This window comes from Hemitrygon akajei, chromosome 3 (genome assembly GCF_048418815.1).
Source record: "Hemitrygon akajei chromosome 3, sHemAka1.3, whole genome shotgun sequence".
NCBI lineage: Eukaryota > Metazoa > Chordata > Chondrichthyes > Myliobatiformes > Dasyatidae > Hemitrygon > Hemitrygon akajei.
In genome coordinates, this window is record NC_133126.1 from 117914992 (window position 1) to 117931416 (window position 16425).

At 40.0% G+C, this 16425-nt stretch overlaps 1 protein-coding gene across 2 annotated transcripts in view; it reads right to left on the minus strand.

Moving 5' to 3' along the window:
• Positions 1-16425, minus strand: part of LOC140725330 (glypican-5-like) — a 627634-nt gene that overhangs the window by 367025 nt on the left and 244184 nt on the right. The window contains exons 5-6 of one of the 2 annotated variants that reach the window (XM_073040656.1): positions 15373-15432; positions 12598-12723 (exon numbers count right to left, since the gene is read on the minus strand). In XM_073040656.1, the coding sequence (XP_072896757.1) occupies positions 12598-12723; positions 15373-15432 (186 nt within the window). The remainder of the gene's footprint in view (positions 1-12597; positions 12724-15372; positions 15433-16425) is intronic. The other variant, XM_073040657.1, reaches the window with a different exon arrangement.

Consider the following 16425-nt stretch of genomic DNA (forward strand, 5'->3'; position numbering starts at 1 on the left):
TGTGGGTTTCCTCCAGCTGTTCCAGTTTCTTCCTACAGTCCAAAGACGTACTAGTTAGGAGGTTAATTGGTCATTGTAAATTGTTCTACAATTATGCTAGGGTGAAATCAGGGGTTATGGGGTTGCAGCACTGCTCAAAGGGAAGGAAAGGCCTATTCTGTGCTATATCTCTAAGTAAAAAAAAAATAAAATTGACGTCCTACTGCCTCTACTCCCCCACTATATCCAGCAAACCATTCAGTGCTACCAAATCACAAGATGGTGGTTCACTGTCTTTTGGAAATAAAGAAAGCAGTGGCAATCAACTTGAGGAACTGATGCACCATCAATAACTCACTCTGAGACGTAAGAAGCGAGGTATCGGCTTTTATTGACTGGAAGAATGAACAACACTACATCCTGGGGAATGAGGCTGGGCAACAGGCCTCAATCGCCTTTATACAGGGGTCTGTGGGAGGAGCCACAGGAGCAGTCCAGACAGGTATATGTAGTTCACCACAGGAACTCAGTGGGTCAAATTGTATCTGTGGGAGGAAAGGAATGGGCAATATTCTGGGCCAAAACCCTGCATCAGGAATGGGAAATAAATGCATCCTGTGAATGAGCACATGACAAGAAACGCCTGTATGCACAGTACCCAAATACAACACTTTTGGCCATTGCTAATTCTGCACCTTTTTCAAATACATCCTGCAGACCTTTAAATCATTTAACTTTCTTTTTAAATGCCTCAACATACTCCACATACATCACTTTAAATGCTCGCTACATTATGGAGTATTTACATTAATTATTTCCCAATCTGCAATTAACTGAATGCTTTCTTTTGCATGATCATGGTATCTAATTACATTAAAAACAACTATTTCTCTTCCTGTATGTTCCAAACATAAATCTTTCTGGAGCCTTATCCTTTTCTCGTTATTTTTTTCAATATCTAAGTAATGCATTGCCATTTTGAAAGCCAAAACAGTAGATAGTGCAAAAGTTTAAAAAAATTGCAGAGACTCTGGCACTCTAATGCTTGCAGAACACTGGGAATGCTAGGCCACTCAAGCTTCATCTGTGTGTAAAAAAAGAGTTACTGTTTCAGTCCGAAGACCCTTCATCAGAACTGGGAAGGGTACAAAAGCAGCTTGTTAAGCTGCGGTAAGGGTGAGACAGGTTCCTATCACCGAGAGGATAAAACCGGATGTCCATAGGGCTAAAGTGTAAACAAGGTTGACTGGTGAAACGGTCAATCGGAACAGTTAGACAGGGAGAATACAGGCAAAAGAACAGGGACAAAAGAATGCAGAATTGTAGATGCAGAGCACGAAGGCATCCCTGGCAGGTTGGGCTGGGTAAGTCCTCCACTCCTACAGGGGAAAAGCTAGAAAAATACAAGAGGAAAATAACTAACAGGTTCATTACTTTTAACACCAAACCTCCAATATCAAGTATGCAAGGAAGCAAAGTGACTTCTAAGAATCTTGTGGGGCAGTTTAAGCCTCACAATGTTGTGATAGTGTTTGCATTATAACATAATATCTTCCAGCTAATCCATTTGGAATAGAAAGAAAAAGGGAAAACAAGAAAAAAGGGGGGAAATCAGAGCAAGTAAGGATAACAAGAAGAAAAAAAAATAATCTGTTACATCTTAAAGCCTCAGGCACACACAGCAGGGTCTTAGGAACAAAATATGATAATAACCAGATAAATTGCTTTAATAATGTTCCTTAAGGAATTATGCTACTGTTTATATACAGATCCTATATATTTGTTTGTTCGTTATGGGCTATGTCTGTGACGTAAGTAATCATGATCTTTCCATGACCAATTTTGTTCATAGCGTAGTCTGCCAACGCCTTCTCCTGGGAAGTGTACTTTACAAGACAGCTAACCCCAGCCATTATCAACTCTCTTCAGAGATTGTCTGCCTGGAGTCAGTGGTCACATAACCAGGACCTGTGAAATGAACCAGCCGCTTGTATGACCATGCACCACCTGTTCCTGATATACTAAGTGTATCAAAAATGTGCCACATGAATTACAATTGGCACCAGCCAGGAAGGAACATTTGCTCTATCAAGCCTGCTCCATCAAGAGTCAATGTCCACATGTCCTCTCCAAATAATGTAGACTTCATTATCTCGGATTCACCAAAAGTAAGGAATAACATGCCAACATATTCAGGAGCTCTGTATTTTGAAGTGTCAAATGAGTTTTTCAGAACCAACAATACAATACATGCTGTTTGTTATCTCAAGCTGACCCTTAAACGTCCCCATCCTGGAACCTGGTCCAAATACATCTGCCACCTGCTTAGCTCTCTGATCACACCACTCTGATGCTCCATCCCACAAGACCCCAGTCCCGATTCTTTGCACAAACTTATATTTCCGAGCTTCCCTACCTTTCCAACCTTGGTGTTCACCTGGCGGAGAATCTCACCTAGTCCCTCAACACCAGCCAAGAAAGCCCAGCAGCATCTCTATTTTCTGCGAAGGCTGAGAAAAGTCCATCTCCCACCCCCCATCCTCACCACATTTTACAGAGGATGTATCAAGAGCATCCTGAGCAGCTGCATCACTGCCTGGTTCGGGAATTGCACCGTCTCGATCGCAAGACCCTGCAGCGGATTGTGAGGTCAGCTGAGAAGATCATCGGGGTCTCTCTTCCTGCTATTACAGACATTTACACCACACGCTGCACCCACAAAGCTAACAGTATTGTGAAGGACCCCACACACCCCTCACACAAACTCTTCTCCCTCCTGCCATCTGGCAAAAGGTACCGAAGCATTCGGGCTCTCACAACCAGACTGTGCAACAGTTTCTTCCCCCAAGCCATCAGACTCTTCAATACTCAGAGTCTAGATTGACATCTATATCATTTATTATTATATTGAAATCTGTCCTCTATTGTGCCTATTGTCTTGTTTATTAATTATTGTACTACCCTGCACTGTTTTCTGCACTTTATGTAGTCCTGTGCAGGTCTGTAGTCTAGTGCAGTTTTTATGTTGTTTTACGTGTCTAGTGTAGCCTTGTGCTGTCTCACATAGTCTAGTGTAGTTTTGTGTTGTTTCATGTAGTACCAGGGTCCTGGAGGAACGTTGTTTCGTTTTTACTGTGTACTGTACCAGCAGTTTATGGTCGAAATGTCAATAAACTTGACTTGACTTAGTCTTCTCCTTCTTCCTTGCATTTGTCCAGAGGAGATGACTTTCTTTTCAATACAGTTGCCTGTTCTATAGTGCAAGACAGCAGGAGGCTTCATATAAAATCACCATGCTAAACTGATGTCTGATGCTTACTGCCTATCTGTTTGATGGAAGAACTTTCAGTCCAAGGAATTCCTAACCACATATATATATCTAGAAAATCATAACACTTGTACAGATTGGCTTTAAAGCAACTTACAAAAGCCTATTGGAGACTCTCTGCTGCGATAGGTAAATACAGTGAAAAAGTAAATCAGTCGGGGAGAAGGGGGCATTATACTATAAATTGGTACATTCTGCAGATGGTGAACTTTATTTTCTTTAAGAAACAGGAAAAGACAAAGCAGATTGCCTTAACTTTCCAATTCACCTTTTCATCACGACTCCCAATGGCTTTCCCCGTAAATGCATCTTATGAGCCCATTCACATGACTCATCTTAATACCAACATATGCTGTGGACTTTTGATGAAAAAGAAACAACATATCATGCCAAATACAAACATTAAATAATATTTTCATGTTACACTTTATCACAGGAATTCAATAATACTTTCACATTTGACGTTACCACAATAAAGTTGTTCACATAATGAATGATTTCTTAAAGTAACATGACAACCAGAGGGTGGAAAAAGTGCATTATAAGCATACATAAAGAAAACAAAAGATCAACCTCCCCAAGGTCTACTGTTTGTAGAAGCAAATCAATACTAGTCTCTTCCACTCAGATAGCAACAGCACATGGTATATGGGTACAAAATAAGGCACTCATATGAGGAGAGAGTGATACAATAGAAAGGTCTCCAGTGGCCTCTGTTCAGAACTCATCATCTTTTAAACATAGAAAGAAAACTGCATAACTATCAAAACAAATTTACAATGTACTTGGAGTAGATTGGACCTGACAGATTTCTGCATAATTTATGTTAAGTCTGACTATTTCCACATGTCTGACATGAACCTCAAGATTTCAACAACATTGTGCACACCAGAAGATGAAGCTCAAAGCCCAAAAGGCAACTGTAATGAAAGAGGCTCAGTGGAACAGCAAACGTTTATCTGCTGAGATGCTTACTGCATAGGTAATACCACTGGCAGCATTCTCTTACTGACATGATATTGGGCATCAATGGACATGTCAGTGGCAGCTGTTATAGGCTTTTCTGTTGTTAGGGGCAGTGTGATTGTGCAGCCTTTGTGTGGGTGTTGCATACAGCTTGATGTGGCCTTTTCTGGGTACAAATGCTCTTTTTGGCCAGTTGTACACTTTTTTTCCAGGATCAATCTGCAGCTATTTTCTTTTGCAATTAACTTTCAACATACTTTATACATGTAAATTGAAGTTTCTTGCCGTTGAAACATTTCCCATTTTGTGATTGAATGGGGCGCATTTGCCACCATGCTTTCTTGCCATCTGTGTTCATAACTTTTGATCCTTTTAGTTCTGATTACCAAGTGTTACGTACCCGTGACACGTGACAGTGGTACCCTTGTCACGTGACTGGGGTTGAAGTTATACTGGACATGAGGTAATGGTGGAGTGATGTCATTTTCCCGCCAGTAGAGGTCATGTGACAGGTTTTTTCTACAGGGTATAAAAGGAAGACCCACCCTGTCAGGTGGGGCAGTTCGTGGCTGGATTTGCCAAGATGACTTCATATCACTGTGTGATTTAATGTGATGACGCAGTTTAGTTAAAAATGAAGTTTTATATAATGCCTAAAGTTTAAAAGGTCAGAGCCAACGGTTTCGTTGCTGATGGAGAGTGAAGATAAGAATTTGGAAGACAAATCGAGAAGAATCGATTTTCGACACGGTGGATGGATTGACTTCGACCGTGTGTGATCCTCATTCGGAAGGATTTCGTTGACTATTCTCGCTGTTGACCCCTGGGATGACCAGAAAGGGTTTGAGAATAGTGTGGAAGAGAGGTCAGTCACCTTAAGTTGTTATATTTAATAAAATTCGACGTGGGAGTTCGACGCTGGGAATCGAAGGACATCGACGTGGAAGAGAATTTACATCGCTTTAAAAAGTCTCTCCTTTTAAAAGTACCGTGAGCTTTTGAACTGTCGGCATATCGTTCTTTGAACTGTTTTCATTCGGCAATTCGCTTTGGAGAACTGTTTTTTTCAATACTACTTTAAAGACTGTTTGAGACTGCAAAGCTATTAAGAACTGTCTGACCAGCTGCCAGCAGCTGAGCTCGGACCATTGTTTGGGTTTGTTTACATTTGAAGGGGGTATGTTATCAGTGTTTAATAAACGTGTTATTCGTTATAAAACCCCTTGCCTAACTCATCTATATTATTGTTGCCCGAATACGTAACATAATTATGGGGGCTCGTCCGGGATTGAATTATTTGTGTTTAAAAAGTTTTTTGAATTTTGAATCGGTGTTTTGGTAACGGGGATTGCTCGATTTTTTTTGTTTGATTGGCTTGTGAGTGGTATTCGGCAACGATGAATATTGATGAGTTTCTGGATTCGCCAGACGCGGATTTGTTAGTGAAGGCGAAAAAAACTGAAGTCTCTGAACTTGCTAATCGTTTGCATCTTAAAGGGATTTTGCCAACTACATCAAAAGCTGTAATACAGAGAAAAATTGCGTCTCACTATGTGGCTTCGGGTCATTTTGAAGAATCGATTTTAGAATCGTTTCCAATAAGTAATCTGGAGATGCAGTTGCAAATCGAACAAATGAGGTTGGAATGTTATAAATTGGAAATTGAACAAAAGCAAAGAGATTTTGAATATGCAATGGCGAAATTAAGGTCTGTAGAACAGTCTGCTGATTCTAGAAAACCGTTTGTTGCTAGCCAAGAAATTAAATTGGTCCCTCCATTTAGTGAAACAGAAGTGGAGAGATATTTTCAACATTTTGAAACTATTGCTCGGATGTCAGAGTGGCCGAAAGATAAATGGTCAGTGTTATTACAGAGTGTGATTAAAGGCAAGGCACAACAGGTTTACACAGCTTTAACTGCTGCGCAAGCATTAGATTATGATATTGTGAAAGAAAATATTCTCAAATCGTATGAGTTGGTCCCAGAAGCGTACAGGGAAAGATTCAGGAGTTTGAAAAAGTCTGTGGAAAAGACTTATGTGGAATTTGCCTATGATAAAGCTATGTGTTTTGAGAGATGGGTTTCTTCTAAAAATGTAAATGAGGACTATGATACATTGAGAGAGCTGATTTTAATGGAGGAATTTAAAAGAAGCATTCCTGTTGAAGTAAGGACCTACTTAAATGAGAGGGATACTGAGAAATTGCAGGACTGTGCTAGATTAGCTGATGAGTATGTTTTAATCCATAAGAATAAATTTCCTCAGGGTAGAATTTTTAAGAGGAAAAATAATATGGAGACTCAAGGTAAATCAGAAATTAAATTAGAGGTTAATGAGAGAGGTAAGGAGGAAGGAAAACCTGTGAAGGAAAGACAGTTTGGTCTTATTTGTAACTATTGTAAGAAGCCTGGCCATGTAATAGCTAACTGTTTCAAATTGAAAAAGAAAGAGAAGGAAGCAGTTCCGGATGCTTGTGTGCAACATACTGAAGCACCTGTAAAGTTACAGGGTTTGGTAAACACAAATGAGGATTTGTTAGAGTCTGACAAAGTTAGAAAGGGATATGATCATTTTATAACTGAAGGGTTTGTATCCTTGAAAGAAGGATCTACTCTGGTGCCAATAAAGATTCTTAGGGATACTGGAGCTTCTCAATCACTGATGTTAGATAGTGTGTTGAAGTTTAATGAAGAGAGTGATACTGGTGAGGTAAATTACATAAGAGGTGTTGGAAGTGATTTTATGCCTGTACGTTTACATGAAGTAAATTTAAAGTCAGGGTTAGTTACAGGATTTGTTAAGGTAGGATTACAGCATAGCTTACCTGTGAAGGGTATTTCTTTATTGTTAGGTAATGATTTGGCAGGTGGACAAGTTTTTCCTGAAGTGCATTTGACAATGGAATCAGAGGTACCTGAGGTGAATTCTAACACAGATTTTTCTTGTGTTGTGACTAGAGCTATGGCTAAAAAAATTGATGTGCAGAATGAGGTTGTTACTCATGACTGTTCAACTCAGGATTTGAGTTTTGAAGATGTGTCGGAAACTTTCTTACCTTCGTTGTTTGAACAAGGTTCTGGGAGTAAGTTTGACTATGAAGATTTATCTCTGTCTCGGAAGGAGATGATAGCAGAGCAGAATAGAGATCCTGAGATTATAAAATTAAGGGAACAAGCTTTACTAGGTAGTGAAATTGAGAAGGTGTCAGTAGGATATTACTTGGAAAAAGGAGTGTTGATGAGAAAGTGGAGGTCGCCTACAATTCCTGCAAGTGAGGAATGGAATGTTGTTTATCAGGTAGTTGTTCCTAAAGTTTATCGGAATGAGATTTTGACTTTAGCTCATAGTGTGCCTTTAGGTGGACATCAAGGGATAAGGAAAACTGTGGACAAGATTTTAAAACATTTTTACTGGCCTGGTTTAAGAAAAGATGTGGCGATGTTTTGTAAGACGTGCCATACTTGTCAAATTGTGGGTAAACCAAATCAGGTTACACCAGTAGCTCCATTACAACCTATTCCAGCATTCGGTGAACCGTTTTCTAAAGTTATTGTAGATTGTGTTGGTCCATTACCAAAGACAAAAACTGGTTATCAGTATTTGTTGACTATCATGTGTACTTCGTCTAGGTTTCCAGAGGCAGTACCACTTAGGAATATAAAAGCTAAAACTGTGACGAAGGCTCTTATAAAATTCTTTACTTATTTTGGATTGCCTAAGGAAATACAAACTGATCAAGGTAGTAATTTTATGTCTGGATTGTTTCAACAGATAGTTTATAAATTGGGAGCTAAGCAAATTACTTCGTCTGCATACCATCCAGAATCGCAAGGTGCTTTGGAGAGGTTTCATTCTACTCTCAAGAATATGATTAGGACATATTGTGTGGAGAATGAAAGTGACTGGGATGAGAGTATAAACTTACTTTTATTTGCAGTAAGGGAATCGGTACAGGAATCTTTAGGGTTTAGTCCATTTGAACTTGTGTTTGGACATAGAGTTAGAGGACCTTTAGCTTTATTGAAGGAACAGTGGATTAGTAAGGAAGTGCATACTAATTTGTTGGATTATGTTTTGAAATTTAAGGACAGGTTACATAGAGCTTGTAGCTTAGCCAAGGAAAATTTGAAGTTGGCTCAGGAGAAAATGAAAACTTGGTATGATAAGGAAGCTAGGATGAGGATGTTTAAGCCTGGAGATAAGGTGTTGGTTTTTTTCCCAGTGCAGACAAATCCTTTACAAGCTAGATTTCATGGACCTTATGAAATTGTGTCTAGAGTTAATGATGTGGATTATGTAATAAAAACTCCAGATCGTAGAAGGTCAACACAACTTTGCCACATAAATATGATTAAACCATATTTTGAGAAACAATCTGATACTGTGACTGTTGTGGTTAGTGAGAATGAGTTGGATTTAACTGGGAACATGATAGATGATTCATCTGACTTTCATTCTAAATCTAACATTGTTTCTGTTAGGTTACCTAATTCGACTATTTTGGAAAATATGGATGAGAAATTAGCACATTTACAGCTAGAGCAGAAACAACAGATGAAGGAATTGATTTTTAAGTATAAGGATTTGTTTCCAGATGTTCCGAGAAGGACTACTATAGCTTCACATGATGTAGATGTTGGAGATGCCAAACCTATTAAACAACATCCATATAGAATGAACATGGAAAAATGTGAACTTGCTGAGAAAGAAATTGAATACATGTTAGAGAATGATATTATTAGACATTCTAACTCGAATTGGAGTTCGCCATGTGTTATGGTGCCAAAACCTGATGGTAGTATTAGGTTTTGTACGGACTATAGGAAGGTGAATGCTGTAACGAAAACAGATGCATATCCAATTCCTAGAGTAGATGATTGTGTAGATAAAGTTGGGAAAGCAAAGTTCCTTACAAAGATTGATTTATTGAAAGGGTATTGGTGTGTTCCATTAACGGACAGAGGTAGAGAGATTTCTGCATTTGTAACTCCATCTGGGTTATATGAGTATAATGTTCTTCCATTTGGGATGAAGAATGCCCCAGGTACTTTTCAGAGGATGATTAATTCTGTGATTCAGGGATTGAAAGATACTGATGCTTATATTGATGATTTAGTGACAGGAAATGATACTTGGGAAGCACACATTATTGCGGTGGAGAAATTGTTTGAAAAGCTTTCAAAAGCTAACTTGACTATTAATTTAGCCAAGAGTGAATTTGGACATGCTACTGTGACTTACCTTGGTTATGTTGTAGGTCAAGGTAAGGTAGCTCCTGTTCAGGCAAAAGTTCAGGCAATTTTGGAAATTCCCACTCCAACGGGGAAAAAAACTCTCAGAAGGTTTTTGGGAATGGTAGGATATTATAGAAAATTTTGTAAGAATTTTGCTAATGTTGCCCTTCCATTAACTAATCTTCTGCAGAAGAATGTGAAGTTTGTATGGACAGTGTTTTGTCAGGAAGCATTTGAAAAATTGAAAACAATGATATGTCAACAACCTGTGCTTAAGGCACCTGACTTTGAAAAACCTTTTTCATTAGCTGTGGATGCTAGTGATGAAGCTGCGGGAGCAGTATTGATGCGAAGGAATGAGGGTGATGAGGTTGATCATCCAGTAGCTTACTTTTCTAAAAAATTTAATAAGCATCAAAGAAACTATTCAACAATAGAGAAAGAATTGTTATCTCTTGTTTTAGCTTTGGAATATTTTGAGGTATGTGTTGGTACAACTCAAAAACCACTTATTGTTTACACTAATCATAATCCGTTAGTTTTTCTGAGTAAGATGAAAAACAAAAACAGAAGATTGTTAAATTGGAGTTTGATGTTACAAGAGTACAATATTGTGATAACTCATATTAAAGGTAAAGATAATGTGGTTGCTGATTGTCTATCTCGATATTGAATGTACAATGTTTTTTTTTGGAGTGGTTTTTTTTTATTGTAACACTCCTACTGTATTATATATTGTGTATGTTATATGATTTATACATGTTGTTTTTTTTTGTAAGTAATTGTTAAAATTTTTGTTCTTGATAGACCAAAAATGTTTTTTTTGGAGGGAGGTGTTACGTACCCGTGACACGTGACAGTGGTACCCTTGTCACGTGACTGGGGTTGAAGTTATACTGGACATGAGGTAATGGTGGAGTGATGTCATTTTCCCGCCAGTAGAGGTCATGTGACAGGTTTTTTCTACAGGGTATAAAAGGAAGACCCACCCTGTCAGGTGGGGCAGTTCGTGGCTGGATTTGCCAAGATGACTTCATATCACTGTGTGATTTAATGTGATGACGCAGTTTAGTTAAAAATGAAGTTTTATATAATGCCTAAAGTTTAAAAGGTCAGAGCCAACGGTTTCGTTGCTGATGGAGAGTGAAGATAAGAATTTGGAAGACAAATCGAGAAGAATCGATTTTCGACACGGTGGATGGATTGACTTCGACCGTGTGTGATCCTCATTCGGAAGGATTTCGTTGACTATTCTCGCTGTTGACCCCTGGGATGACCAGAAAGGGTTTGAGAATAGTGTGGAAGAGAGGTCAGTCACTTTAAGTTGTTATATTTAATAAAATTCGACGTGGGAGTTCGACGCTGGGAATCGAAGGACATCGACGTGGAAGAGAATTTACATCGCTTTAAAAAGTCTCTCCTTTTAAAAGTACCGTGAGCTTTTGAACTGTCGGCATATCGTTCTTTGAACTGTTTTCATTCGGCAATTCGCTTTGGAGAACTGTTTTTTTCAATACTACTTTAAAGACTGTTTGAGACTGCAAAGCTATTAAGAACTGTCTGACCAGCTGCCAGCAGCTGAGCTCGGACCATTGTTTGGGTTTGTTTACATTTGAAGGGGGTTTGTTATCAGTGTTTAATAAACGTGTTATTCGTTATAAAACCCCTTGCCTAACTCATCTATATTATTGTTGCCCGAATACGTAACACAAGACAGAACTACACATTGTCTGAAAGATGTAGGCATTCCAAATGGATGCAGTGGCTGGCTCTGAAGGTTGGTTGTCCATGGGTCTCCCAGACCTCTCTGTGCTCCCAAATTGTTCTAACATTTTGACTACGATAGAAGTCCCGTATTTCACAGGTGAGTAGTTAACTTCAGAGTTAAGTATTTGACATCACCTTTACATCAGCAAGAATGTAATGTTGAGGCTTTATAAAGCACTGGTAAAGCCTCACTTGTGAGCAGTTTTGGACACCTTATCTAAGAAAGGATGTGTTGCCATTGGAGAGGAGGTTCACGAACATGATTCTGAGATTGAAAGGCTTGTCATATGAGTGTTTGGTGGCTCTAGGCCTCTACTCACTGGAATTCAGAAGAATGAGGGGTGACCTCATTGAAACCCATCAAATTTTGACAGGCTTCGATAGAGTGGATGTGGAGAGGATGTTTCCCTACGGTGGGAGAGTCTAAGACCACCAGAGGACACACACTCAGAATAGAGGGATGTCCTTTTGGAGCAGAAATGAGGAGGAATTTCTTTAGTCAGAGAGCAGTGAATCTGTGTAATTCGTCGCCACAGGCAGCTATGGAGGCCAAGTCATTGAGTTATGTTTAAGGCAGAGGTTGATAGATTCCTAATTAGCTAGGGCATGAAGCGATACAGAGAGAAGGCGGAGTTTGGGGCTGAGAGGGTAATGGATCAGCTATAATGAAATGACGGAGCAGAGTCGATTGGGCAAATGGCCTAATTCTGCTCCTGTATCTTATGCTCTTACTTTATTTAAAACAGAAGAGCAATGCTCTGCTTGTTTTAGTAATTGTGTGCACAACAATCCCACGTTTAGCACATTTTCATTGCAAAAATGAGTCAGTCATCAGTTCTGACACATTCCCAAATCTCACTTTTTCCTTAACAACTTATCAATTTATGTTCCACCTGATACATCTGTTCATCAATGCTGCAGACCAGTAACTAAATCCTGACACAGAAAAAGCAGTAATTTATGGAAAAAGCATTTTAAGTTGTGCTTGAACAAAGAAAAATGCCAGAATGTGTTAGAAACTTGCCTAGTATTGTGGAAATGTCAATAGTTTAAATTTGTCAGAAATACCTTGACAGAACCCATTTTTTAAAAGCTATAACTGCACTAATTTTCTGATGTCACTGTCACATCATCATCTTGAACTTATGAATCTAATCAACAGCAGTAATCAATTCTGTAAAAGCCGGCCAGTATGGCAGTAAATCACATTGAAAACATACACAAAAGGTTTTACCCATTTATCTCATTAGATCTGCCAATGCCAAACTATGGCTATTATCCAGTTCATAATGTTTGCACACGACTGCAACCAGTTGCTTACCTTTCAACCACATCCTTTCCACTCCAACAGGTTGAACTATCTTGAGGAAGAAGTTCACCTTCACAGATTTGTTCTGCCAGAGAAGCGTAAAAGGTCCTGTACCTCCGAATGTAGTTCATGAAGTCTCTGTCAAAACAAGCAGCCAGTCTTACAAAAGGTTTGCAAGGAACACATTGAGAGCATCGTGCTGCAGAAAGGAACCGTGTAGGCAATATGGGATTTATTTGACTTCAGTTGCCCTCAAAGTAGCATTCCAGCATTTCAGAAGCTCCATTCAATTATTCTTCTGAAATTTGTGTGCCATTGCTGGATGCCAGTCATCTTTAACCAGTGTGCATTTTAGTGCAGTTTATCAATTAAAATAGAATGTGCATACAGAATTAAAAGACAAGTTCAAATTTAAAATAGTTCAGTTAAAGATTTATCTACAAAGGTAGTTAACATTGATGTGACAAACTGCAGCTTTTTTAAAAATCCTGCTTCAAATAAAGGTTCTGCCTTCTTGTGCTCCATACCCTTTTACACAACAAATTTATTTGGGGCATAAATGCATCTTTATCAAGGCATGTAACTTCTTGAATTAACCACAGCTTGTGTCTCAGTGAGGTGAAGATGTTGTATGGAGATGAAGATGGAGGTTAAAACCTTTACACCAGTGGAGAGTCAGGCTCAGGTGTCTGGTCTGGGAATCATTAAAGAGGATCCTCACTATGACGTGGTGAATTTACATATGATCCAGAAATTAACACCCAAGATCTCTCTAATGTGTATCTTGCCATACTTTATTTGTTGATCTAGATTTGACTCAGAATCCAATCTCATAATTGGATAAAGTAATGCATTTCTTTTGTTTCAGTTCAATCCAATTTCCAGTGAAACTCTTCAATTCCAATGAAATGAATATAGGAATTGCACGGTTATTATGGATCATTGCATCAAAATGACCATAGAGAGAAATCATTAAAAATCCTTCAAATTATTATGTTTGTGTGTTATTAACATTAACATTTTATTTATTCTGGGCTCATATTTCAGCTTAGTCAGCCTTGGATCATTAACACCTAAACCAGAAGTGTGAGTTCAAGAGCTACAAACTATTTGCCTGACTATATTAGCCTGATAAGGTGAATTTTGTTGCCTTTTGGAATAGACGAGCAGAGACTAATATGTACAAATCGAAAACTATCTTAATGTTGAGTAGTGGGAACTCTCTCATTTATAAGTACATTAAAAGTGGAGAGTATTTAAAAAAAAGGTTCGGGTAATATTACCTAGATGTTGACAGGGAGTGGAATTGGTAAACATATTGACAGGTGTACAATAAGTGTTTGTTCTAGACTCTCTCCCAATCTGTAGAACTAAACGCACTCTATTGTAGAGGTACTGCATGCTATACCGCCTCCAAACTTCAATAAACATGGGTAAATTTTCTGGAGATTTGTTTCATTATTGTAGGAACCAGAGATATTTAAACAAAATGTTGTCCAGGAGATTAAATTGTAACAGATGAGATCAACAAACATACACTTAAAGGATGGGGCTTGTACCTGTTGCTAAGCTTGTTCTGCTTCACTATGGATTCTGACAGGTCTTGCTGGGAAGATTTGCCAAAGTTTCAATTAGTTTGAAGTTTAGTGGTGAGACAGTAGTGATCGAGGGCAATTTCTGAACCTCTGTACATCTTAGGCAATTCCAGGGCAAGTGGTGTCTCTGAATCATTCAGCTTAGAAATAATCCGGGACTTAACCTTATAAAAAATATTCTAGAGAAAAGTGGCTGTTTCATCATTTATTGCATGGGGTGAACTGTTTTTAAATTAAATTTGACATGGGACTATTGACAAATCCTTTTGCCCTCTTTTCTACTCCCTCCATCTCCAATCAATCCCCTCTCCTGCTACATTTGATCCCCCCCTCCCATCCTTTCTAAAGCAAGCTAGAGTGTCAGCTTCCTGGCTATTAAGTACACTGCTCCTCCACTTAGTGCTGTCCAAGAGCACCAGTTTGTTACAGTGTTCCTGGTCCTCTAATCCAAGCACTTGCAGGTATGTACTCCACTTAAAAAAACCTACCTGTTGGACTGCTGTGCTGGGGACCTGTCATGAAACCTGCCCTCTAATGGTACTCCTGCAGCAATTGTCTGTCCATGGCTCAGGGCGGAGAGGATGCCAGGGAGGACTAGAGTGAGCAACACAACTGCTCTACACACAGATCTGAAGCTGAGGGCTACACTTTGACAGGCACACTGAGCGTGAGCCAGTGTCAGGCACTAGCAGACTATCCAGATCCTACAGTCCCTCCCATCACCTTCTCATGGGTGCTCCTATCTCCTCCTCTCCATTTGGCCCCACATCCCTCCTAGAATCCAAGTTCAACCGTTGTTACTGGCCATGTAACCATTGATAGTAAACTGCTTGAATGCTACTTGACTCGAGAGTATCTGAACCTAGTGCTGATGTGGAACAGTATAGGTTCTTAAGTAGAGACTTCCAGGCTTTCTTTGCCCTGCTCCATTTCAGACAGAGATGCATTTCTCTGCTCCATGTTCCATTCAAATTATCGATGCATTTTTTGTATTATTGTACCTCACCCCTCAAGCTAAGTTCACTATCCAGGGAAAACCTCTGAAAACAACAATTTGTCAGTCTTTCTCCAAAAGTACATCACTGGAATATCTTGAGACACCAGAAAATTATTTTTACAAAACTTTGAAGTCAGCGAAAGCACAATTAGGAATTCTGGCATTCAGCAAACAGGTTATCTTCCACAGTCTTACCTAGTGTTTTGTTTCATTGTCCTGGGCCTATCAGTCTTTACTTCTTTCAGAGGCAGCGAGCTGGAGGGAGCCGGAGGTCAGAAGCAGCAATCAAGCAAGCCAGCAGAGAGATTCAGCAGGTGGAGGATGATGGGGGTAGGAAAAGTGAGGGGGGGGAGGAGAAGGGTGGGAGAGGGGTGTGGAGAGCGGGGAGTGACAGGGAGAGGGGAGGGGGAGGAGGGTGGAGAGAGAGGGTGAGGGAGATAGGGTGGAGGCAGAGTAAGGTGAGGGGTGAAGGGGTGACAGGGGGAGGGAGAGGGAGAAGGGGAGAGGGTATGGGGAGAAAGAAGGAGAGACAGTATGAAGGAGAGAGAAGGGAGCGAGAGAAAAGACGAGAGAGGGGTTGAGATAGAGGGAGGGAAGAGAGGGGAACGAGATAGAGGGCAAGGGGGTTCAGTTGGTCGAGAGAGGGGGCAAGGGATGGAGGTTGAGTGTAGGGGTCAAGGGGGGTTGAGGGAGTGGTGGGGTTGAGGAAATGGTGGATGAGGGTGGGGTTGAGGAAATGATGGATGAGGGTGGGGTGGGTGAGAGTGGAGTCGAGGGAAGGGGGGTCAAGTGGGGGAAAGAGCAAGCAAGGAAAAGAAGAGAGGGCATGAAGGAAAGGGAGAGCGGGCAGGCGAGAACAGGAGAAAGGGAAGGAGAAAGGCAATGCAAAAGAAAAAAGTACAAGTGAAAACAATGAACTCACGCTGAAAAGTAAACTATCATGCACAAGCTTAGTAGAAATGTCACTGGAAAGCAGCAATAAGCATTCTCCCTCAGAGGTGCAAACCTTACAGTCACATCCTAGAAATGAACACAGTGCTTGTTCTGGAAGTATCTTCACCCCACTGCTGTGAGCGTGTTGTTTCTGACCATTCCTTCACCAGCTCCCAAAGGTTCTGATTGGGTTTGTGCCTCTCTGTTCCTGTTGCTCCTGGGCAAGCCTGATGCAACAGTGGGAAAAGCCCCATATGGAGGGAAATGATGTACCCCAGCTCTGATGCATTTTGATTGTCTGAGGTAATCACTGGA